A 24,036-nucleotide genomic window follows, 5' to 3' on the forward strand; every position below is an offset into this window, starting at 1 on the left:
GTGTTCACAATTAAGCATACAATTTCCAAGACCTCTTACTTTCTACACAGAAACTGTTTTGTTGTGAATTAGCATAACATTATTAGCCCTATGGATCTATTAAAGCTTCCAATGAACAGGTCTTTATTTGAGAGCATAGTGTTGATAATGTTGGGAGTGAACAAGAAAGACTTCAACTAAGTGGGTGCAATAATTTGGAAACAATTAAAATACTGTTGATTAACTGTGGTTTGAGAACATCTCCATTCACAGGGTTAGTGATGCATAGAATGTCCAGGACACTATTGAAGGCTGAGAATAACTATGAGGTAATCATGTTGGATATATGTGCGGCTCCATTTGAGGTTGATTGAGGCTGTCTTCAGCTGTCCTGTTAGTCAGCTTTGCTAGGCTTGCAAATGTATTTTTTTCATTTCAGTTGAGTGAAATCTGTGATTTTGTTTTTAAATTTCAGGCCAGATGTCATTGATTTCAACAAACTCACCAAATCCAATGTGACGTATAACCTCCAACAAGCCTTCAACACCGCAGAGCAACACCTGGGCCTTACCAAACTGCTTGATCCCGAAGGTGATTTCCAAATGTTTTTTTCTAATTTGTTTTACTTGAAGGCTACCCACTCCACTCTTTCATTGGACTGACTACCTTCCAGCCCTCCAGACTGCCTTATCACCCATCTGTCCACCCTGCGTTCCCATCATCCCTCTGCCCTGTTCCACGCTGTTTACCCTTTTTGATCCACACAGCATCCTATTCACCTTTCGGGTGCACACAACTGTCTCATTATCCCTGTGCCTCAGACTAATGTCCCTTCACCCTCACAGCACCAGTATGAGTAGGCTCAATTTGAGGTGGCTCGAAACTTTGGACCTACCTCACATAAGGTAGACATGCATTTGTCTTTCCCCCAACTAATGCAAAAAAATGACATGTTGCATGTCCTACTTTGAAGGCAAGGAATGGAATGGTGGTTTGGAGTGGTTTTCTGGAGCTTTTTCAATTATGTGATATTGCCCTCCCTGCTAGAGACAGAGTTTCTTCACTGATTGATGCGATTTAGGTGAGATGTGCAGTGGACTGTGTTATATAGTGTTGTCTTATCACAAGGTAAGCTTGGAGGCAGGGTCACTGCCTCTATGTGTTCTAGTAAGCATGTATATAGTTGAGTATAGTTCCAAATTCTAAAGGGAATGGAAGTTATGAATAGAATGTTGGACTGAGTCACTTGCTGGGGGAATGCCTAACAGTGTTTGGAGACCTCTTGCAAGCAACTGGATAGATGGATCGGATGGCATTCCGAAAGGGAACCAGAGCTGTAGTGCTCACAGTGTTAAGTGGGCACAAGTGACTTGGCAACAATAGTTAACATTTGCATGGTACTGTGGCAAAGTAAACCGGCAAGTGGTCTATCTCTCGCTAGACAGGATTGATAACTTACCCCCCAAGAAAACAATTATCAGTGCAACAATGAGCAATTTACCTCCTGTGTTCCTTCCTGCTCCAGGAACACAGATAATGGGACATTTGGAAGGAGGACTTTCAGGACTACATCCTGACAATAAATTGGGTGCTCGTACAGCACAAATTTGTGCAGAGCACTACTTATGCACTGCTTGGGGTTTGAGGGCAGGTGCTTATTAAAAAGCCTTGCAGAGCCTATCCCAAGTAGAGCGAATACTAAGGGCGATGAATGTGACAGCAGAGAAGCACTACATTAATATGGGACTATTCTGAGAAAACTTGACATTCACTTTGAGAAGAAATCAAGAGTCAGTGAAAGAGTTGAAAGATACTAATTTGGGATTATGGAACAAGGAGTGGGGGAATCCATAGATGTTTTCATAACGGGATTAAGGGATCTCGACATTAAGTGGATCTTTGGATCATCACGCGATGAACGACTGAGAGACCAATTCACGCTGAAAGTGAGAGAGTGTAAAATTAGATAAGAGATTTGGACAAAGGACGACCCCAGTCTGAGTGAAGTCCTAGATATTGAAAGCAAATGGAACACATAATGGCTTGTATGAAGGAACTGGATAAAAAGTGGAAGAGAATGTTTGTGCCATTGCGACAGGAAAGCGAGAACAGAAAAAGCCCTTGCAAAGGAAAAGTGGTACTGCCAACAAGGAGGTTTCCAGAAAAGAAGTGTAGGAGAATATTTCCAAAGGTCGCAAGGGAAAGGACCAAAATGTGAAGTGGTGCTTCAAATGTGGTAGCACCTTCTATTTTGCTAACAATGTCACGTGTCCTGGACTTCATTTTTTTTTGGGGGGATTTGTAGAGCGCACCACGGCCCACAGGCATCGAGGCGCTTTAAGGACACTTAGGGAGGCTTGCTTGAGGGTTACAATAAGCGGCCCAATAATAATGCTTAGATACAATTTGTTACGTTACAGTTGTTCACAGGATTCTTATACATAGTAACATATGCAATACAGACAGGATTCTTAAGGCTTTATGTCATGAATGTGCAAAAGTAGGACACTTTACCAGATGTTGCAAGATCTTCTGAAAGTTGCCTCACTCTAGCCAGAGCTCTTATAGGTTCCAAATTGGACTATTGTAACGGGCTATATTTAGGCGACAACAAAACAGTAATTAACAAACTTCAGACTCTACAGAATAATGCTCTCAGAGCTGCCCTATAATATACCCAGAAATGAACACATCTCAGCAACCAGGATTCAACACAAATGGCTCTCCATAAATGAAAAGATTAAACTCAAAGCATTATGTCTCACCTTCAAAGCACTGAATCACACAGCCCCCCCCCATCCCACTGAAAAATTCACCTGGAGATCCTCTACATCTATCACTAGATCCACAGACACTTCCTGCCTGGCAGTCCCTAGGTTTAACCTTAAAAGATCTGGCGGATCTAGTTTTCCTGTTCTCGACTCCCTCCCATCTGACATCAGGGCCATACAAATATTCGACAACTTCAGGAGAAGCATCATATCCTGGATACTTAGCCAGAACTAAATAACTAATGTGTATTACATGTATGTAGACAAATATCTGTATTTGACTATTATTGATGAATGTAATTTACGCTTTGCCAACCTGTTATACACATCTGAATGTATGTACTCTACCCTCTGACAACTGATTGCCATGTTCATGTAACTGTACTCTAAAGTGCCCAGATACCTCTGGGTCAGGTGCGCTATATAAATAAAATAAACAAACAAAACAAACAAACTTCTGTAATGGGGGCATTAAGGAAATAAGTATGGAGTGTGAGGGAGAAGATGACTGAAATGACAATGGGGAATGTGCTAGTAGTATCTGCTAGTCAGTAAGTGAAATAGGTATCAGGCCAAAAAAAGGTAGAGGAGCACATGCTGTGGTCGTGGTAAATAGTATTGGGGTGCCAGTGTTGGTGGACACGGGCTCTGACTATACTAATTGTGGGGAGAGAAATTCACGGGTGTTGAACTCAAACGTCCCACTGTAAAAGCTAGTGGAAGGAGGACTATCACTAAAGTATGTGTGTCAAAGAGAGGGGGAAGCTTAGTGGGTTGGCATGAGCAAAGTGAAATGGAGATTGTAGTGGATCCCAGCGTCCCTGGTCTTGTTTCCGTGGTAGAGAAAGATTTGACAGGTATTCCAAAGGAAGTATACAAAGAAGTCTTCAGGGAAGGGTTGGGGTGCTTGAAGGGGCATCACCACTGCATCAAGTTAAAAGAAGTGGCTAAGCCAACAGTGGCAAGGGTGAGAATGGTACCAGTTTCCCTGAGAAAGGAAGTGGCGGTAGAGATAAAGCGGATAGAAGATGAAGGAGTTATCAAGCCTGTAGAGGATTCTGTGTGGATTTCTCTCATTGTAGTAGTACATAAGCCCAATGGCACAGTGTGTTTGTGCATAGACCTGAGGGGACTGAATAGAGAAGTGGTTGTAGATCACTTTCTTTTACCGAACATTGGCAAAATGGTGAGCATGGCTTCAGGTGCTGAGGTGTTTAGTACACTGGACTTGGCGTCTGCATATCACCAGGTGAGGTTGCATCTAGATTGCAGGGATCTTGCCACATTTGTAACCCCAGAAGGGACCTATAGGTGCAGAAGGATGTCGTTTGGACTTGTTTCTGTAGCAACCTTTTTCCAGGGGATAATGCACCAGTTGTTGAAGAGAATGGAAGGTGCAATATACTTTCAAGATGAAGTTTTGGTTGCCGGTAAGGATATGAAAGTACTTGGCCAGATGCTTAGAAGGGTGTTAGCAGTGTTGATGGAAGCTGGGATGATGCTTCAGAAGGAGAAGTGTACATTTAGATGGAGCTCGATTGAGTATTTGGGACATAAAGTTAGCAAAAAAGGATCTGGAACCGAGAGAAGAGTTAGTAAAAGCTATTGTGGACGTGGACACACAATACAATAAAGAACAAGCCATGTCCTTCTTGGGTCTGGTTGAATACTATGCCACATTTGTGGCAATTATTTCTGACAGGTGTGCTACTATAAGGGGAGTCTGCAAGGAGGGCTCTCTGTTTGTCTGGTGTCAGGAGTGCCAGAGAGAATGTCAAGATATAAAAGAGAGCAATTGCCTGTGCGTTAGCTATGGTTAACTTCAATATGGAGTGTGACACAATTGTGATGACTGATACCAATGATAAGGGGATTGGTGCAATGCTTATACAACTGCAAGGAGGTGTGTAAAGATTTTTTAATTTACCTCAAGAGCTCTGAGGGGAGCTGAAGTGAGATAGTCATTGATTGAGAAGGAGGCATTAAGTGTAACGTGGGCCATTAAAAAATTCAAAGCATTTCTTTGGGGAAGGAAGTTTGTGGTGTGTACTGACCACAAGCTGTTGGTAGGAGTATTCATCAGCAAGTGGCTTTGTGGGGTGCTTAGGAGGGTAGTCAGACAGGTGATGTCCTTACAAGGACATGAAGGTGTGCTGGAACATGTGTCAGGGAAGGACAACACGGTAGCAGACTATCTTTCGAGAAGTACTCGGGTTGATGACAAGTATGAGGTGCTAGAGGTAGATTGTGAGGTGAAGGATCAGGTGTTTGCAGTGGGTGAAGCTAATGTTGGGAGACAGGAGTGGTTGGATGCCACTGTTGAGGACAGTGAACTCAGGTGTGTCAAGGAACATGGGGAGACAGGTTGGAGGTATTGAACAGAAGCTGAGACTTTTACAGGGTAAGGATGAACTGAGCATAGACGGGGTGCTATTGTGCAAGGCTGGCTGTGTTATTGCTCCTGTTGGGGCAAGTAAGAAACCTGTGGAGGCACGTCATGAAAATCCATCTGTGGATCCATATTGGTGCCTGAGATTGATGGACAGGTCGAGGTGATGGTCAAGGAGGGTGCACTGTCTGGAAAGGTTGATAAAATGCTAAGGAGTTAAGTTCAGCTTCTTAGGCTATTGCAGTTGCCCACCATGCTGTGGGAGTATGTTGCTTTAGACATATTGGGGCCCATTGATTGTGAAAGGGGAAGCATTATGTCATTGTAATGATGGACCTGTGGGTTGGGTTGAGGTGGAGGTAGTCCTTGAGGCAGACACACAAGTGAGTATAAGGTTTCTGGATGGTGCATTTCAAAGGGAAGGATACCCAAGAAAAATGTTAACAGATAATGGAGTGCAGCTCATTTCGACGATGATGGAAATCTTTTTAGAGTGGGTCGGGATAGTACACCACAAGATGTCGTTGTATCATCCCAAAACCAATGGGGCAGTGGAGAGTTTTAACCGCACATTTGCAAGGTATCAGTGTGGCTGTGGGGGCAGGCTTGAAGTGGGAGGAGTTAGTGAAAAAGAGAGTATCTGCTTACAAGCTGGTATCACATGCCACCAGGGGCCTGATGCCTTTCTAGGTACTAAGAAAGAGGAAACCACACACGTCCGTTTGTCTGCCATGGTTAGGCATGTCACGTTATGTTGAGTGGGATCAACAGAAACTGAGGGAAATGGTTGAGAGGAGGATGGAACGAATGAAGAAGAGGTTAAGAGGGCTCCCGCTTCCTTAGCTCAGTATCCCTACTTAAATAGGCCTAGTGACAGTAAATATTCACTCTATAACCATGTGATACCCTACAGTCCATGCTAGCCCTATTATAGGGAGGCTTAAAGGCCATAGCCTTATCTTTCTAACTCTCTCATGGTATTTCTAAGTGACCTAGCGGTGAAGCCTGTTTGCCCTTGCACCCTTTCTTTGGATGACTGCCTCTCATCCTTTTTTTCACTCTTACCTGTTTCCTCTCCCTCCAGACTCCTGATCTTCTCTTCCTCTCACACCCTCCCCCCCTCTCTCTCTTGCTCTCTCTATCTATCCCTTCTCCTGTCTCCACTCTCCTAATCACTTCCCTCTCCACACTCCATCTTCTGGTTGTATATCCATCTTTCTGTCCTCTGCTCTCCACTCTTCATCTCCCTCCTGATCTCATTCCTCCCCACATTACAACTGCATCTACTATCCACCAGCTTCCTGCCTCTCACTTCTCTCTCTACTTTCTTTCTCTCCTATTCTCAAACACCCTCCTGCTGAAACACACACACACACACACACACACACACACACACACTGGTACCACTCTCTCATTCCCAACACCTTACCTTCACTCTCTCTACACACATCACAGGTCTCCTCTAAGGGCTCCATCACCTGATGCACACTGCACTCTGGTCTCTTGGTCTTCCTCCAGCCTCAACCAAACACCCCTCGTTGCCTACTGACTCTGTTGGATTTATGTAGCTCTCCCCTTCCTGTCTGGAGACATCTCTCGGCTCCCTTTGACTACTTGAGTCAGCTGCTTCCATGGGCCAATCTCTGTCTCAGCTACTCCCAACTCCTCTTATTTCCTCCTCTTGTGGGCTGGGATTTCCCAAGGAAGTCCTCATAACTGCCTTAACCCTGCTCCCTCTTCAGGCTCCTTTTCCTTCCAGGTGGCCATTCAATCACTGTGGTCGTTTGTTCTGTGGTTCTCACCTGTACTAAGTAGGTTCCTCTACCCAAATACTTTGAGGAGAGTTCCCTAGTCTCCCATAAGGCTGTGACACTCTGTGCTGATGCCAGCCCCACTTTTGTTGCTCCTCTACTGCCCTGCAGCATGCCTGGGAAGTCTGTAGTGAGTTTGTGCGCCCAGATGCATTGTGGTACTTGTAAATCCAAGTGTTCTCTGTAAGTTGCTGCCCCCTGGGAACCACCTGAATGATTATAGAGGGAGGCCTGGCTAGAAAACCTTCTGGTAGGCACCGGGATAGGGAAAGGTGTACCAAGCCACACACACATCATCACACACTCTGGGAAACCAAGCACCCTGGGCCACCTTAACAGGGTCATACCCATGACCCTGTTAGACCTTATACCTCCAAAGAAGAGTGAACCTACCTACGTAAGTAGAGATTTCCAGCCTCAACCTGGCCCCGCATCTTAATGCACCAAGACCTGCCACATTCCCGTGTATGACTACACCTGCACTTCCATCATTGATGGAGCTCTGTTTTATGCATTCATGCACTGATACAGGGATATAGCGCCCAGCTGTTGGCAAAGTACAAGAAGTGACTATGAATACAATCACTGGGATGCTGAACCATACCAGCCAGGCAGCCAGTGGCAAGTTGGCAAGCATGAAAGCTCACTACTCTGCCATGGAGACACGTTTCATGTGACTGCTGTTTTCTGTCTTTGTTACCAGCTGATGATTTTCTGAATGCACAAGAGAATTTTGTTTAGCACATAATCACAGGTGTCACTGAAACTCTGTATTTTCTGACTCAATGTGGCACTAGTAATACATGCTCATCAAAACCGTAAACAGTAATGACAGTAGATGCCTGCCAATGCCAGTGAGTAGGCAAGTGTGTGTGCCCACTTGTATAGCACCAGATGTATGTTATTCACATGTGGGGCCATTTCTACTTCACAGAAACACTCAGGTTCAAGGGACAACTGTCAGAGTGTTCCTTCCCTTTACCAGATATATGAGATCAGCTGTTCATCAGGGATAACAGTACCACTACACAGAGTTTTGGAAAACAACTGAAATGCAGGTTCAGCACACTGATGATCAGTGCTACAGAATGCACACACACAAATCACATCTCGTAGTAGGTGTGATGCATACCATCATTGGAATTGAATCTCTCATTGGGATCTTTCACTTTCCCACCTATGTCAATCTGACATGCCATGCAGAATAATGTATATCAATTAGGATCTCTCCAAGTATTAAAGTAGTACAATATGTGTTTTGTTCATATTATTCTGATGTTTGTCGGTGTATACTGTGACCCTAATCAATATCAAATTGAACGGTACACTGTGCCTGCTCAAACAGTTCACCAATGGCATGTTCATCCTGAACAGTCACCTCACGCATGCCGTACCTCACAGTGGCACCTTATATCTATCTCTGATAGTGCCAACAGAAGTGGCATAGCATCAGTTCCCCATTCTATGGTGGCACAATGAATCAACTGTGGATATAAATCCACATATTCTGTCAGAATTTGCCATGGCACCAGGAACAGTTTCTGTACTATGAACAAGAATAAACTGGCATGACAGAATGTCTTTTCATGAGAGTAGAGTAGCCCAAGCTCTTTAGATTTTAATGAACATAGAATGATGAGCCAATTCTTTTTCTGAAAGATTGGGCTGCTAGTCAGACCACTGTTTCAAAATGCTTCATGCCAAAATTATAGTGCATGCATGTGCCTTGTTGTAACTCGTCTACCAACACTGGCAGTGCCATCTCAGCAATGGCAGGTCCAAAGGTCACCTGTGCATCCCTGACAGTTACTACGCAAGAAAGTCCATACAGGCAGAGACAGCATTTTAACTGACAGCACCTCTGATCTAAATTCTAAAATGTATATCCCTTGGACAGTCTGGTGGCACATACACCTTTAAAGCACTGACTTAACAAAGCAGAACTGACACCATAGTGCTGATTACTGGAGTTCTGTTGATGCTAGCAGACATGGGAAGGGCCAGAGAGGGAAGGTAGGCCTGGAAAATGGCACCAAAGTCTTCCTTTCTGTTAGGGTTCTCTTCCCTTTCCTGTCTCCTCCATTTCCTGCATGCAAGGTACTCTGGGTGTGATCTCATGAGGCAAACAACACTCTTGCTATAGCAACGGGATGAGACCTCTTACAGCAGACTTGCTATGGTCCAATCCCCTGTGGCAATTTCCCATTTAAAGGAAGGTATCCCCTTATTCCTTGATTCATCTCTGGACTTCCACAGGATAAAGAAGAATTAATCTGGACCTGTGTTGGGGATGCAGTCTATCCCAAGGCCCTCTGTCGGGGAGGTGAAGACAGAGGGTATCCAAGGCAGGGGAGAGCTCTGTCCCTAGACACATTTACACTAGCTGTACCCTGCGAATCATATGATATGATAAGATATGCTAGGTTATTTATAACGCGCTTAATACCAAGAGGTTTCTAAGCGCGGACCCGGGAATCGAACCTGCGTTGCTCCGTGCCGTCTTGCTTCCAAGGCGAGCACGTTGCCCTTGAGCTATCCTCCCGAGACAGTCTAGTGCAATCTCTCTCTCTCTCTCTCTCTCTCTCTCTCTCTGCCTCTCTCTCCCCCTCTCTCTCTCTCTCTCTCTCTCTCTCTTTCTTACTATGCTTCTGTCTCGCTCTCTCTTTCTGTATGACAGCTCTGTTGAAAGGTGTGTGTGTTTGCTAGAGCACACAGCCATTGCTGTCTGCAGTGTTGAAGCAGGGGCATAGCGGCAGACCTCTCTTGAAGCAGGCGTGTTGGGGGGTGGCCTGTTATTTATGGTTAAAAGTAGAATGAGAAGAGCAGTGACAGAAGCATCCCCCGAGGAGTGGACTGGGCTGATATATGGAGGCATACAATATCATTGCATGCGTTCTGCAGGTATGTTGCCATCACACTGAGAGTACATGTCCCGTATGAGTTAAAGTGAGCGGGACACAGATAGGCTCTACCAGATGTGCCCGGGATCTGCAAGAACTTGTATTGAAGACTCTAGACTGTGCTTGTTATTTTCTGTTTTTTGTTAATTGAAATTGTTTGTGTTTACTGTAACAGATGTCAGGTTCAGCAACAGTGCTAAACAAACAGCGGCTAGCACATGAACATTTGAAATTGCCTTGGTGTTCAATAAAGAAACAGATAATTAGTTTAAATCTGAACATGACCCTTTGCCAAAAGGAAGGTTTATTCGGGTGACAAAATGGCTTGTATTTTGGGAAAAAGACACTTTTGGAAAAGGGAGATTTTTTGACAGTACTTTTGATTCACTTGTGGCCAAATCTAAATTTGAGAATCTGGCCATTTTTGCTTATGTGATGCCTTGCGTTGTTAGAGCTTTCAAACATATTAATGACCTACATCCAAAATGTGATATAGAATTGAGTTTCCCACATAGTATATGTGGCTATATGCAACCAAAATGTATCATACTAGTGGCTGATATGGAGGGAAAATGTAGTTCCTTATTGTTTAACCTCACAGCCTCATTCGACACATTGAACCGCCAGCGGTTGTTGCAAAGACTTGAGGGGCATATGGGAGTAAATGGAATAGTGTTAACCTGGCTGGGGTGTTTTTAAAACATCCTTATCCAGCAAGGAAAAATGTGCGCTTTCAGTCGAAGGAGCTCTTTGTGGTGTCTTGTCATTTTCCTTCTTGTTTAATATCTGCATGTGGCCGCGGGCTAAACTCATTACCTATTATAACACAGATTTGCAGGTGCATGCTGAATATCCTCAGCTGTGCACTTAAACTGAGGAAGCAGTGATGGCAATGCAGTGCAGTGCTGATTGCTTCTTAGTTAATGATGGCAAAACTCAGATTATGGCTGTAGGCCCATCAGCTCCCCCTATTGGTTCTACTGTCTGTTTCCATAGTGGCCTGAATAACTCTTGATGAATCAGTAAACAAAGTACAGCAACTATTCACAACCTGTCATCACACCTCTACGTACTATACATGCCAGCTCACTACCTGGAACTTTTGGTCTGGGCAGTGGTGTCATGATTCCTGCCCCTCATGTCCCCAGCCCTCCAAGATGTCAGGCTGGAGCCAGGCCACGATCACCTACATGGCCCTCAAGGGCCTCTCCATCCCTCCAAAGACCCACTTGGAGTCAGACTTGGCGCTTGTGGCACCAGACTCACTCACTCCCATAGGATAACATTGAGGATTGGACTTGTAGTGCATTGATGGGGACAAGATGGATGCCCCCACATATTTCGGTTCCCAGAACTGCATGTGCAGTCTAGTCTTTTGGGTGTGGTTCAGCCCAGAGACACCTGGGATACCCACAGACTATTTAGGCCACGTCCAGGCTGAGAAACATGCTTTGTGTTTTCTGCACCTGCAGCTTGACACTCACCGTGTTCGGATCGGTCTCCAGTAGGCCTGCATCTTTCTTATGCGCTCAGCTCCTGCAAGAACAAGAACACCGTTAGGAACAGCCTTACCTTGCGGCGCTTCTGCCCATCATTCATCGCTCCTTCTGTTCTGCGGGCATCTTCGGCAGTTTCATTCCCATCCCGGCACGCCGCTTCCTAAGGAAAAGGGAAAAGAACAGAAAAAAGGCATTAGTAAGCATTCTGCAAATCTTCACTTATTTTTAAATACTGTACGAGCTTCAAACGCTTACCTGAATCCCAGCCGCTCTGGGGGAACTCTGTCTCCGGAACTTCTCATCCATCTGCAAGAGGGAAAAGACACTCCAGGTTAGTGTGGAAACATCTAGAGGCGCCGCATACCGCGCTTACTCACCGCATTTGTTCTGCATAACCGGCATCCACGCTGAAAACGTCACGGCACCTAAAAGACACAGGAAAAGAACTCAGTTCAATACAAATACGAAAGGGGTGCATCGCGCATCGCGCTCTCACTCACCTTCAGCGCTACTCATCTCAGCAGCACGCCGCCATCCCCGGACGCCGGCCATCATCTAAGGAAGGAAAGGAACGAAGTTAGAGAACTGTTCAAAAGACTCATTATACTTACCTGTCGGACTCTTGCCAGTGAAGTAACTAGGCAGCAACGAGCCCGCATCAATCAACGCGCCCCTGCGCTGAAAGCAGGACAGAGAGCACACTATCCAAGAAAACAAGGTGAGCAGTGGATCAAAGGGAAGGGTTGGACCCCGGGGAAGAAGGGGTTCAAGCACACAGAGACAATAGGGAGTTAAACTCTACCAATCCTGTGTTTCAGGCCCAGTCTCCAGTCGAATAGCTTCCAGGGAAGCGTTCGAGGTCGTAAGAGGTCAGAAAAGGCTGAGTGACGTCCCCGTGGATACCAGGTGAGCGTTACAGAGGACATTGGTCATGAAATATCTGAACTAAATGCCCACCACTCTGGAGGCCTGCATATTATAACGTCCAGTGGCAGCGATTCCAGTTGACACAAACCGAATCATCAAAAATGGTTTTCGATGTCAATTCCTTTGAACATACCTTTCTTGATCTAAAACACTACATTGGATGCCAGCTAAATATTGGGTGGAATATAAAACCATTTGTCCGATCTGCCGGTCCGTACACAATCTAAGTCTCTGCAACCTTGTAACCAAATATGTTCCAAACAGGTATCATCAATATGATAAACAAGACAAACACATATCACTGAGATTCAACTTCTAGCACTGGCATCAGGAATGCCCTTCTATTGCACCAGACACATACAGAGTACCCCATTAGATTTGGAAACTCAAGCAACATTTGAGGCATCGTGTAATGGCCTCGGTATGCTGTCAATCAACTATTTTAGAGTAACATTCCTGATTTCGAAAACTCAAATTTATGAATGCCAAAAGGATTTTCGTTGAGGTCTCTCTTAAAAATCTCTTCACCCAAAGCAATCCAATTGGGCATTGAATCTTGCCACTCTTTCTGACCTTACATAGCCTCATTTTCAATCTACATATCTCTGGGCATCAAAGATTTTTTTTGATTTTGCTGCACTCCTACTGATATGCTTCTCCCAAAGGATACACGACTGAGTCTAATGGCACCCCATCTGTTATTATCACTGATAACAATGTGAGTAAATGCAATGATAATTTGAAAATAGCCCTCTTAAATACCCGCTCTCTGGTCAAACATGCAACTGAGGTTGCAGATATGATTATGCTACAGGACCTAGACATTGCTTGTATACCAGAAACATGGTTATCCGAAACAACCAATCATGCTGCAGTGTTAGCTATTCCAGCAGGCTATAAAATATTAAGAACAGAATGTACGGAAGGAAGAGGTGATTATCCTTAAAGACGCCCTTAGGGTTCAGAGACTCAACTTATTGTCCCTGGATAGCTGTGAGCACACACTTATTAAATTAAGTGTTAATGCTAATGTAACTATCTGTCTCTTAGTCCTATATCGGCCACCTATTAAGACCCCACTATTTGAGGAACAATTGTTTTCCTTGTTAGGGGATTTTGTAAAAATGAATACTCATACCATCATTCTGGGAGATGTTAACCTCTGGGTCAACAATACTAAGGCTCTCTCTCGTTTATCTAACTTGGAAGCAACATGACTTACCCAAATTGTCAAACCCCCTATTCATAAAGAGGGTAACAATCTTGTCTGGGTCCTGACACAAAATCTATCAACTTCTTCTCCTATTATTAACGCCAGCCTGTGGACAGATCACTTTGTTATTTCCTTTACTTTGTTGTTACTGGCTCGATGCAAAAAATCTAATACCCATCCGAGGCTGATCTCCAGGGACAGAAACCGCCATAAAGGTACTCTGGCGCTATTCTCCAATTTATCTGGCCTGATGTTTGCCAATTTAATTCCCTATGATGAGACTTATGTATTGATTAGCCAGTTTCAGAACGTCACCACTTCTGTGATTGACATTCTTGCACCCATGACGAAAAAAAAACGGAGGTAAAGCTTGTTTTTCATCAGCCATCATTGAAACTAGGAAAGCCAAAAGGCAAAGTGAGAGGCTTTGGAGGAGACAACCTTGCCAGGCCAACTTAGAAGCCTATCAAATTGCAGAAGTTAGTTGCAAAAATATTTTCAAAGCTAAGCGAGACAGTTTTGATAACAGAAAAAAGAATGCTAAGTGGGATCAAAAAGAACTATTTATCATCTTAAGAGAATTGGAGGGTAAGAAAGCCATAGGCCATGCTGATTATAAAAGCGACTCATGGTGTGTTATGATTCAAACTCCTTTTTCTAACAAAATCATGTTGCACCTTGCGACTATTGATGCAGCTCGAAAGAACCCACTCCATTTTACTCGTCTCGATAGCTGAGAACCCTATGTCTGCATTGGAGACACATGTCCAGCCAGTATAACAAAAGCATCCCTTGAATGCCTAGCAACCCTTGTTACGGAGATAGTGAATTCTTTCAGCACATCTACTGTGCCTCCTCACCTAAAAGAAGTTTGGATTCCTCCCCATTCTTAAAAGAGACACAGCCAACCCAGGCAGGTAGTTAGCCCCACATCACGAATGTTCCATTCCTTCTGAAGATCTTAGATAGGGCAGCCTACTTGTATCTACAAACACATATTGAAAAATGTAATGTGCTGAGTGTTCAACAGTCTGGCTTCCGATCCTCTCATGGAACCAAAACTGCTATGCTTGACTTGTGAGCTAATCTCGCAAAAGTTGTTGATGATGGTCGGATTGCATTACTAATGCTTCTCGACCTCTTGGCAGCATTTGACCTCATTGACCATAAAATGCTGCTTGAGAGGTTGGAAATCTGGTGAATTGTAACGATACCACTATCTCCTGGATGGCATTATTCCTCGGTCCACAAACTGCCAGAGTGGCTTCAGAGGGGTTTCAGGCACCCTCAGAACCTCTAACATGTGGTGTTCCTAAAGGTGCATGCCTTTCCCCCACATTGTTTACTGTGTATACAAGACCACTCGTTGACCTCCTGGATAGCGTTGGCGTTGGTTATACTAACTATGCCGAAAATACCCAGTTGGTCTTGGAACTTATGTGACGAGGATTCAGCTAAAAGAAACGGGGTATGCGGTTTAATCCAGGAATGGAAGACTGCTGACTCAGCCTTGAAATAAGGTAACACCGAACTACTGATTGTGGGTACGAACCAGGGAATAAAACAATTGGAGGACAGGTATGCTCAATTTGAAATATCCAATTGTACTATACAAGTCAGACCATGGGTGAAGACTTTTGGTGTCTATTTGGATTCAGGCCTCACCATGACAAAGCATGTACTACAAACTAAAGCTGCATGAGCGTATACGACTAAACTAATTAGACAGATTCAACTTTACTTGTATCCCAAAAACAGTAGCAACGGCATTGGTCAATTCAAGACTCGACAATTGTTACAGTCTATTAGTTGGAACTTCAAAAGACAACCTAAAAATACTTCAAACAGCACAGAACTGAGTTTTTAGAGCTGTTTGCAGGCTAGCCAAAACTGAACATGTGACACAGGCAAGAACATCTTTGCACTGGTTGCCAGTTAACCACTGTATCACTCACAAAGTTCTTTCACTTACACATACATGTGTTAGTGGCATAGCACCCATCTACCTGCAGCAGTGCCTGGAAAAGACCTTAAATACACGCCTTGTCAGGTCCAATGCACTTGGAAAACTGAGGGTAGCCCGTTCCAACCTTAAACGATTTGGGGGCACTTGTTTTGATGCCTGTGCCTCTGGAACTCACTCCAGCCAGACTTCAGAAATATCCCTAATCTTACCACTTTTTAAAAAAGTAATAAAACATATCTTTTTACTTCCAATGACTAGACATGGATATACATGCTGACCACCATACCCTGACTTAGGCACTTCCTACTGTTACCCCATCTTTCCTTCCTTGCCTCTTGTTCTGTGTCTGCACTGAGGCCCGTGGGTGTGTTGTGCTTTTCAAAACCCGAACAATAATAATAATAACACTTAGGCCCTCATTACGACCCTGGTGGAAATCGAAAAACGATGGCGGAAATGCAATACCGCCATCGAATAGCGCTCGGTGCGATTATGAACCGTCACCGTAAAGTACGATGCCATTAGCGACACCGTAGTGAACGCCAACGCTAACTGCACCAAGTACGAGCATGCGCGCCATGCGAAACCGTAATTACCACCATGGCGCAACGGTACGCGAATTCTAACCCTAGCGGACATTTACCTAATGCCATCAAGCATGGCGGAAAGTACCATTCCGCCATGGTGAGAAGAACGGCAACGCGAACCAACCGTAAATGGCCCTACTGAGTGCCTGTACACCACTCCCTGGCCACATTGCACAACTCCTCGTAGGTGCAATGAAGTCACACAATGCAACCAGTGAAATGTACACGTCACCCATGCATGCCAACGAACAAATGAAGGTAGGGGCTCCAAGTGCCTTGTGAGTGGCCATCCATATTTGCCATGTCACCATTGCCGGACTGATGCAGCACAGGCACGTGAAGGGTCAAGTACAGCAATATGAACTGAAATATGAGACAAAACAACAACAGGCCCCCATCGCTTGACACCAGTGTAAGGCAACATTCAAAGCAGTAACCTGAGGGAGACTGCACCAGCCCTGTACTCTTGCCAGTAAACAAACCAACCATCAGCATAAGCATGTACCACACAAGTTGGCAGAGTGACTGAGCAGCCAGGCCCATCTCAAGAGGGGCCAATGGGAGCTGCAGGGCACAGATGGCACGAATACAGAAGCTATTCCAATGGACATGACCTCAGTCTCCCTTTAAGAAACGCACGCAAACACAGGCACCTGTGACCAGCCATATTCTGATAATCACATCATTCCACCAATCCACCTGGCTGACCGGCATCTGTTACACAAAAGCTAATCCCCCGCCCCTGAGCATGACATCATTAAAACAGTCATAATGGCAGCCCCTATCCCTGACCTCACTGGGCTTCGTAGGCAAACGCGCCCAGTACAGTACTACGCAACTATAACCAGAAGCCGGAACCCAAAGCAGATCTACTCACAATACATCGCTCCACAAATAGGAATATGCTACATTACTTGCAAAGAATAACGCTACACGGTTAATATCAGAATAGAAATTTAATGCACTACAAAATCACCAAGCCCATACAGCCATTAGGTCATGAACTCCAAAATACATTTCAGTATTGTGGGCTGCATCCGCAATAAATGACCAGCTTCTGCTTGTGTGACGCCCTGTTCCTTCATGGTACACAGGGGCTACATACACGTTCAAAAAGGCAACATGGAAGCGCCTAGAACCGCAGGGCCGTCCCATTAGGTAGGCACTAGTCCAGCTGAAAGGTCGATATGTTGCTCCTAGCCACTAGTACTGCGTAAGGGCATGTGGCCCATTGGCGATCGTCCCATAAGATCGTAATGGTGCTCCACTGATTAACACGAAGCAGCAGGTGTCGGGAGTAAAAGCCATCTGCAGGAGTGGCATACAGATGGCAGCGGCAAAAGGGGAGGAGATACCTGTCACCCAAATGAAATGAAAAAGAATGGTATGGGCATCAGAACTTAATTTGAATTACTCACTTCAATGATCACACTAAATCTACAGCCATATGCATGTTAGCCCACTCAAAAGGATCATTCCCACCCAAAAATCACTTGCGAATCATAACTATATAAATCGAGGTGAATACACTATTACAAACGAGTGTTTGTGTGCATGCGTCTGTTAAAACAGAATCCATTAGATGGGATTAGTAACGTGCATAGACACAAGTGTTTGAAGGCGCGTCGAGACAGGGAGGGTTCAACAAGGGCAGATAGACGATGGTCCCACTATGGCAGCTCTGCATCACATAGCGCAGGGGAAGTGGATAGATTCCAAAAAGCCATGTACATGGTAAACTCTCAATTAAATCATCTGTCCATGCATCCATACATCATACCCTCATCCCGGTATGAAAACGCCTGATTATTTACTCACATAACATGTGAAATTTCCATTGAGTCTGTGCGTAATGCAGTCTGCAAAATCCACTGTGCTCCAGCCCGGAATTCTAGTGTTGTGAAGTAACATGTATTTGGGAACGTCCTGCCTTATCGTCCACTACGCTATTGCGCATCCCATACTATTCATGTCAATCATTGCATTCTCGCCATGGCCCCTGTCCCAAGGACATTAAACAATAGAACTTAATATCTGCAGTCAGACCTGTGGGCGTCTCCTCGCCGCTAGCTGAAAACCGAAAGCGCTGTCCTTCGAATTCCACATTTGCAACATCACGTCGGAAAGGCATCTGTGACCGCTTGAAATCACAAATTCATCCATGTAGTGCGGCAGTGTGTGAAAATGGCAACTGGCTTCACTCACAAATGGGACGCCCCGCCCGTCGGTGAACCTCGGTACAGTGCTGCATGAGGGTCCAGCGTTAATCGAGTACTACATTCCACTGACCCTTCACAAGTTTGTTCGCGACTGTAAAGATAGTATGTGAAACAATGGGACCATTGCAGAATGAACATATGAACCAATATTCCACTGCCATCGGGATTAAATACATGATTGTAATAGCAAGATGCCATGCGTCGAATTGCAGCGTTGTGTGCGGGACGTGCTCGCCCAAAGGGGATTGCAGCTTGCACAGGTGGAATGAATCATCACAGGTGGAGGCCATACAGCCTGAAAACACATAAATTGCACACCCAACCCCCTCCCACAACCACACCCACTCCAAAATGCTACCGGCAGGACTAGCGATGTTGGCCCTGGGGGACCTGATAGCACTGCAAGTACTCCAACTTCAAGAAGAAGACGAAAACCAACTACTACAACAACCGGCCGCACAGAGGAGACGGAGGAGGAGGGCAAGGCAGGGCCAGCAAGGCCCACCAGCACAGCCACTACCACCACGCAGGCAGCCCGCAATCCCACGCCTCCGAGCTCATCCGTTCAACCTCACTGATGAGCAGATCCACACCCTCTACCGTTTGGACCGGGACACCATAACCGCCATTGTGGACATGACACACGCTGACCTTGCCAGCATGATAGATAGCCCAACCGCCATCCCACCCCTACTGAAGGTGGTGTCTGTACTACACTTCCTGGCCACAGGCACCTACCAGCACACAGTCGGACAGTTGCATGGCATTTCACAGCCACTGTTGTCACGGACACTATCGCAAGTGCTCGATGCCCTCCTGAAGCACGCAGACGACTACATCTCTCTACCACGCTCGGAGCAGGAAATTACGAACACGAAAGTGGGATTCCATGCACTTGCCGGCATACCGGGTTGCATTGGTGCCATCGACTGCACCCATGTGGAATTGGTTGTGCCACATGCCATGGAGGCCCAGTACCGCAACCGAAAACAATATCATTCTCTTAATGTACAAATGGTGTGTGACTCCAACAGGATCATTACACATTGTTGTGCCCGATTTCCTGGATCAACCCATGATTCTATGGTCTTGAGGAACTCTACAATACCACGCTACAATGAGCGACACGCAGGGAACAGATCCTGGCTACTCGGTGAGTCTCATTTCATGCATGATAATGTGGGGTATGTGATGCGGCAATGACCTGGCAGGAAGGGGGGGGGATGCGTACGTAGCTATGTCATTCCACAAACATCCTTTATTGTCCACATACAGGTGATGCCGGGTATCCACTGAAGAGATGGCTCCTTACACCACTCCGGAACCCACAGAACCAGCATGAGGAGGACTACAACCATGCCCACTCACGTACCCGTGTAGTCATAGAACAGGCATTCGGCCTACTGAAGACTTGTTTCCGCTGCCTCAGCAGGTCTGGCGGGGCACTCCTGTACCGCCATGAGAAGGTTGCAAAGATGGTCATGGCATGTGTCATGCTACACAACATGTGCGTACGTAGAAATGTGCCCATGCCCCCTGACGCAGAACTGCAAGCACCTGAAGATGGTCATGATGAGGGTGGGGATGTGGCAGCACCTCAAGGAGTCCGCGAGGCACAGGAGGGCCGTGAAATTCGTCAGATTCTCATAGATTCATGCTTCTAGCACTCACGCCTGGTGGCTGATACATGGACACGGGACTTGTGGCACTGTGTGTGTCTGGAACATGCAAAATATGGACTGTACGCCTATAAAGGCCTCGTACACAAAGATCAATGTCCACACATCTCATTGGATGATTGTGAAATGTTTATAGCATATGTGAAATTATGTTACACACCCCATCGACCCGCCACCCAAGAAAGCCCAACACACCCCCTCCACCCTCCTACCTCCCCCCCGAACACCAGTGTCCAAAGATGCTCATTGTCAGTGGGCAGACGCTATTGCAAGCCCCCTCTCCGGGTATCAGGGGCACCCCTGCCTGTGGAGCGCAGGTTCCTCCCAGATCTACGTTGGGGGCTGCCCTGGACGGAACTTGCAACGGATGATGTCTCTGCCTGCTCACGTCCATGCATGTCCCTAAGGGTTTGTGAGAGCTCAGTGAGCACACGGCGCACAGCGGCAAGTTCAGCACATACGTCTTTGGACGTCGCATGCAGTTCCCCCCTCAGGCTCTCGGTGCTTCTCTCCATTTGTACCCTCAGGCTCTCGGTGCTTCTCTCCATTTGTACCCTCAGGCTCTCGGTGCTTCTCTCCATTTGTGCCCTTAGTGTCTCTGTGCTTCTCTCCATTTCTGACCTAAGTGTCTCAGTTGATGTTTCTATGGCTGCCTTAGTACCCCCACATTCATCAGCATGCTCCTTGAGGAGCGTGGCCAGTTGCTGCTGTTGCACGATCACCTGGTCGAGGGACTGTTGCCTCTGCTGGGCCATGGCCATTTGCGGTGGTGTCACAGAGGGTCTGATCACCTCATGTTGCCTTGCCACAGGGCTTGTGGGGGATGGCCAGTCGTCGTCTTGTGGGTGCCCCTGCGTGGTATCCTCATGGTGTACGGGATGAAACAAACAGGGGGATTGAGACAGGTCATGAATGGATCCTACATCGACAGCACCGTTTTCTGTGTCGGAGCATGCTGCCATTAATGCAGTGTCACCTATGGTGCTGCTGCCACCAGAAGCAGTGCCTTCTGTGGCATCCATTGGGGGGACCTGTGGTGCTGCTGTTGTGGGCATGCTGGCTGCTGGGGTGCCTGTTGAAGTCCCCTCCTGTGTGCTGCCACTTGATTTGTGCTGCTGCCGTGTCTTGATCCGTGCAGCTGAGGTGGAGGGTCTTTGGCCGTTGGTCTTGGCCCTCTTTGCAGGTGTGCTGGTAGGGGTGTCCTGGAGCTCGTCGTTTGAATCGGACCCTGTGTTGGAGTAAAGGAGGGCGAGCGTTATTTATGGGTCTGTGGAAATTGGAATGGCAATGTATCACATGCATTGGGGTGGTACCTGAGGGTGATTTGGGTCAGGGCCTTGGAGGTGGTTTCATTTTTGTGTGGATTGAGGATGCAGTTGTTTTGCAGCCTGCAGTTAGGGTGTGCATGCTGCATGTGTAGAGGGTGTTTTTAGGATTTTTAATTATTTATGTATTTAATGTGAGTTTTAAAGTGCGCTATCAGGCCAATGTATGTGGACGTTCTCCTGGACATGTGTTTCTGTTGCACTATGTGGACACATGGTACTTCACATGATTGGACATTGTGGATTTAGCATTGTTTTATTTGGCCCACCTACCTGATTCTTCGGATGTCTGCACTCCTTTCTCCATCCCTCCGACTCCCTCTATACTCTCCATTCCAATGGTGGAGGCACAGATTTCTTCCCAGGGGGTCAACTTGATGGGTGATTCCGATCCTCCCCCGGTAGCTGTGGCAATGTTACGGTTGGCAGATAGTATGCTCCGTACGCGTATCCGCAAGTCGTCCCATCGCTTTCTGCATTGCTGTGGGTTGCGGGGTGCGGTCCCCACCGCACTTACCCGCTGTGCCACCAGGGCCCATATGGCCTTCTTGTTCGCAAGTGCCGTCCTGGTCATTTGCGTCGAGAAGACGACGGCAGCATTCTCCTGGAGGGTCTCTGTGAGCACGGTGAGTTCCTCATGGGAGAAGTGGACCTGCCGCTTGCGGTCGCACGCTTTTTTAGCAACTTTTACCATTTTTATTGTTTTCACTAGGGTGGCTAACGGGTTGGGATGTGTCTCAGGGTATGATTTTTGATGGTTGTGTTGGGATTCTGATTTTATAGGTGTACGGCGTGCTGTTTCCCGTTCCGGGACCATGTTTTTACTTCCGTTTCCGTATATTTACGGTCACCGTATTTTGCGATTCCCGCTCATTACGGTGACCGCTATGATGGGTGGCGGAACTGCACCTAGGGCGCCGTACGACGGCGGTGAGGGGCGTTTTGGGGACATTTCCGCCATCGCAGACTTTGCACTTCCGCCATGGCGTAGTGCTCGTGCCCGATGGGTCAGAATTAGCCGCACTTTACTCCGTCGTGCAATGGCGGAAACGCTATTTACGCTATGGCGGTCCGGTCAGTTACTTTCCGCCAGGGTCGTAATGAGGGCAGTATGGTAAGTGTGTATCAAAACCCCACATTTTGATAGTATTGTAAGAACAATTCTATCACATAGTAATGGCATCAGCTTGAAAATCTTTACAAGTTACATGAATGTTTAACCCCTTCACTGATTATTGTGAAAAACCAAAGGGTGTGTCACTGACTAGTCCCTTGGGATCTGTCATCCAGGTGGCCGGGGCACAGCCATTGCTATTGGATCCAGACCCTGGGGGTGGACCAGTGCGGGAGGATCACCTGGATGGGGGGGTACCTGGGGAGTAGGGCACCCGGCAGAGAGACGCAGTATCCCTTCACCCATTTCCCTGTAGAACACCCTCATTCTATATTCTATCTAGGAACCTTAACCCCCCCTTTCCTACACACTCACTCTGCTGCACAAACAAAGCACTTCAGAGAAAGACAGACTCGCACACAACCAGTCTGTTTGACATGTCCCAATATCAGGGTCAGGCAGAGTCAGGCACTTAATCCTGACGACTCGCACCTGAATCCTGTTCCTTTTCCGCACTGGGATAAAAGGCAGCACATGGGAGCACTTAAGAGACAAGACGAGAAAGGCAAGAAAGGCGAGCAAGGTGAGCAGAACCAGCAAAGCGGCAGGAGAACACATCCAGTGAAATTCGAGCGACCCTGGAAGCAGAGCAAAAGGGACGAAAAGGCGAGAAAAGGGCCGTGGTCCAGCCAGCTGCAGAGTGAGCAGACTTTTCAAAGGAAACCTCCTTGCTAATGCACAAGGTGAAGGCGGGTCCTCGTTCAGGTGAACGACAGAGTTGACAGGAGGCAGGCCGTGCTGTACCGCTAGCCTTGGCTTTAAGGACACGCTGGACAAATGGTACTGAGCGCTACCAGTGAGTGAGCTGTGAGACCAGATAACACTATCGAGTGAAAGATGCCAAAGCGTTTGATAAGACTAGCAGGGTTTCGTGAAACCGTGAGCGAAAGTACATTGTAACAAGAATGATGAATGCAGAAGCTGCGCGTGTCATGGAAAACCGTGAGGGTTGCCTGCAACATTGTGAATGTGTTTAAGACTGACATATGCTAAGGATAACAGAGTGGTCAGGTAATAGAATATTACCTTCTCGAAAGACTCCAAATCCAGAGTTAAACTGTTAGATTTAAAGTAAGATAATTGGAAAGACTGTAAATACCAGAAGGCCTTAGGGGAGGCCAACCAAAGTAAAAGAAAGTCAAAATGGTCATACGGAGGTGCAAGCAAACTCCTCATACCATCAAAAGTCATTGACAAGTGGGAAACAAAGTGAACAATTCTGAAGTAAAGCATTATGATAAAGTTGAAAAGGAAAGTGTGAACCTGATGGAGGGATGCCAAGAGAGAGGGAAGCATATCCCACATTGTGATGAAGTTGTAAAGGCAAATGTGAAACTGACAGAGGGATGCCGAGAGAGAGAGAGGGGAGCGATTCCTGCATTTGTTAGCAATCAAGGTACTCGTTACTTATGGAGAAAGTGCCATCCACTCCGATTTCAACATTACTCAAGATGGCGGTTATTACATGCTATTCATAGCGTTAGTAAGTCTTCTAGTCTTCCTCAAAATGGCGTTGGTATTCCGACAACCCTATCTCTCATGAATTCAGCCGAGTCAGCGCATTGCTACGTTTATGCATTCACTCGCAGCCTCTCGA

At 46.3% G+C, this 24,036-nt stretch overlaps 1 protein-coding gene across 3 annotated transcripts in view; it reads left to right on the top strand.

Annotated features, from left to right (window-relative positions):
- Positions 1–24,036, top strand: part of SPTBN4 (spectrin beta, non-erythrocytic 4) — a 1,591,326-nt gene that overhangs the window by 572,974 nt on the left and 994,316 nt on the right. For all 3 annotated transcript variants that reach the window (XM_069644494.1, XM_069644495.1, XM_069644496.1), the window contains one exon: positions 455–570. In XM_069644494.1, coding sequence (XP_069500595.1) covers positions 455–570 — 116 coding nt within the window. The remainder of the gene's footprint in view (positions 1–454; positions 571–24,036) is intronic.

This window comes from Ambystoma mexicanum, chromosome 2p, assembly GCF_040938575.1.
Source record: "Ambystoma mexicanum isolate Mex_15411 chromosome 2p, UKY_AmexF1_1, whole genome shotgun sequence".
Lineage (NCBI taxonomy): Eukaryota > Metazoa > Chordata > Amphibia > Caudata > Ambystomatidae > Ambystoma > Ambystoma mexicanum.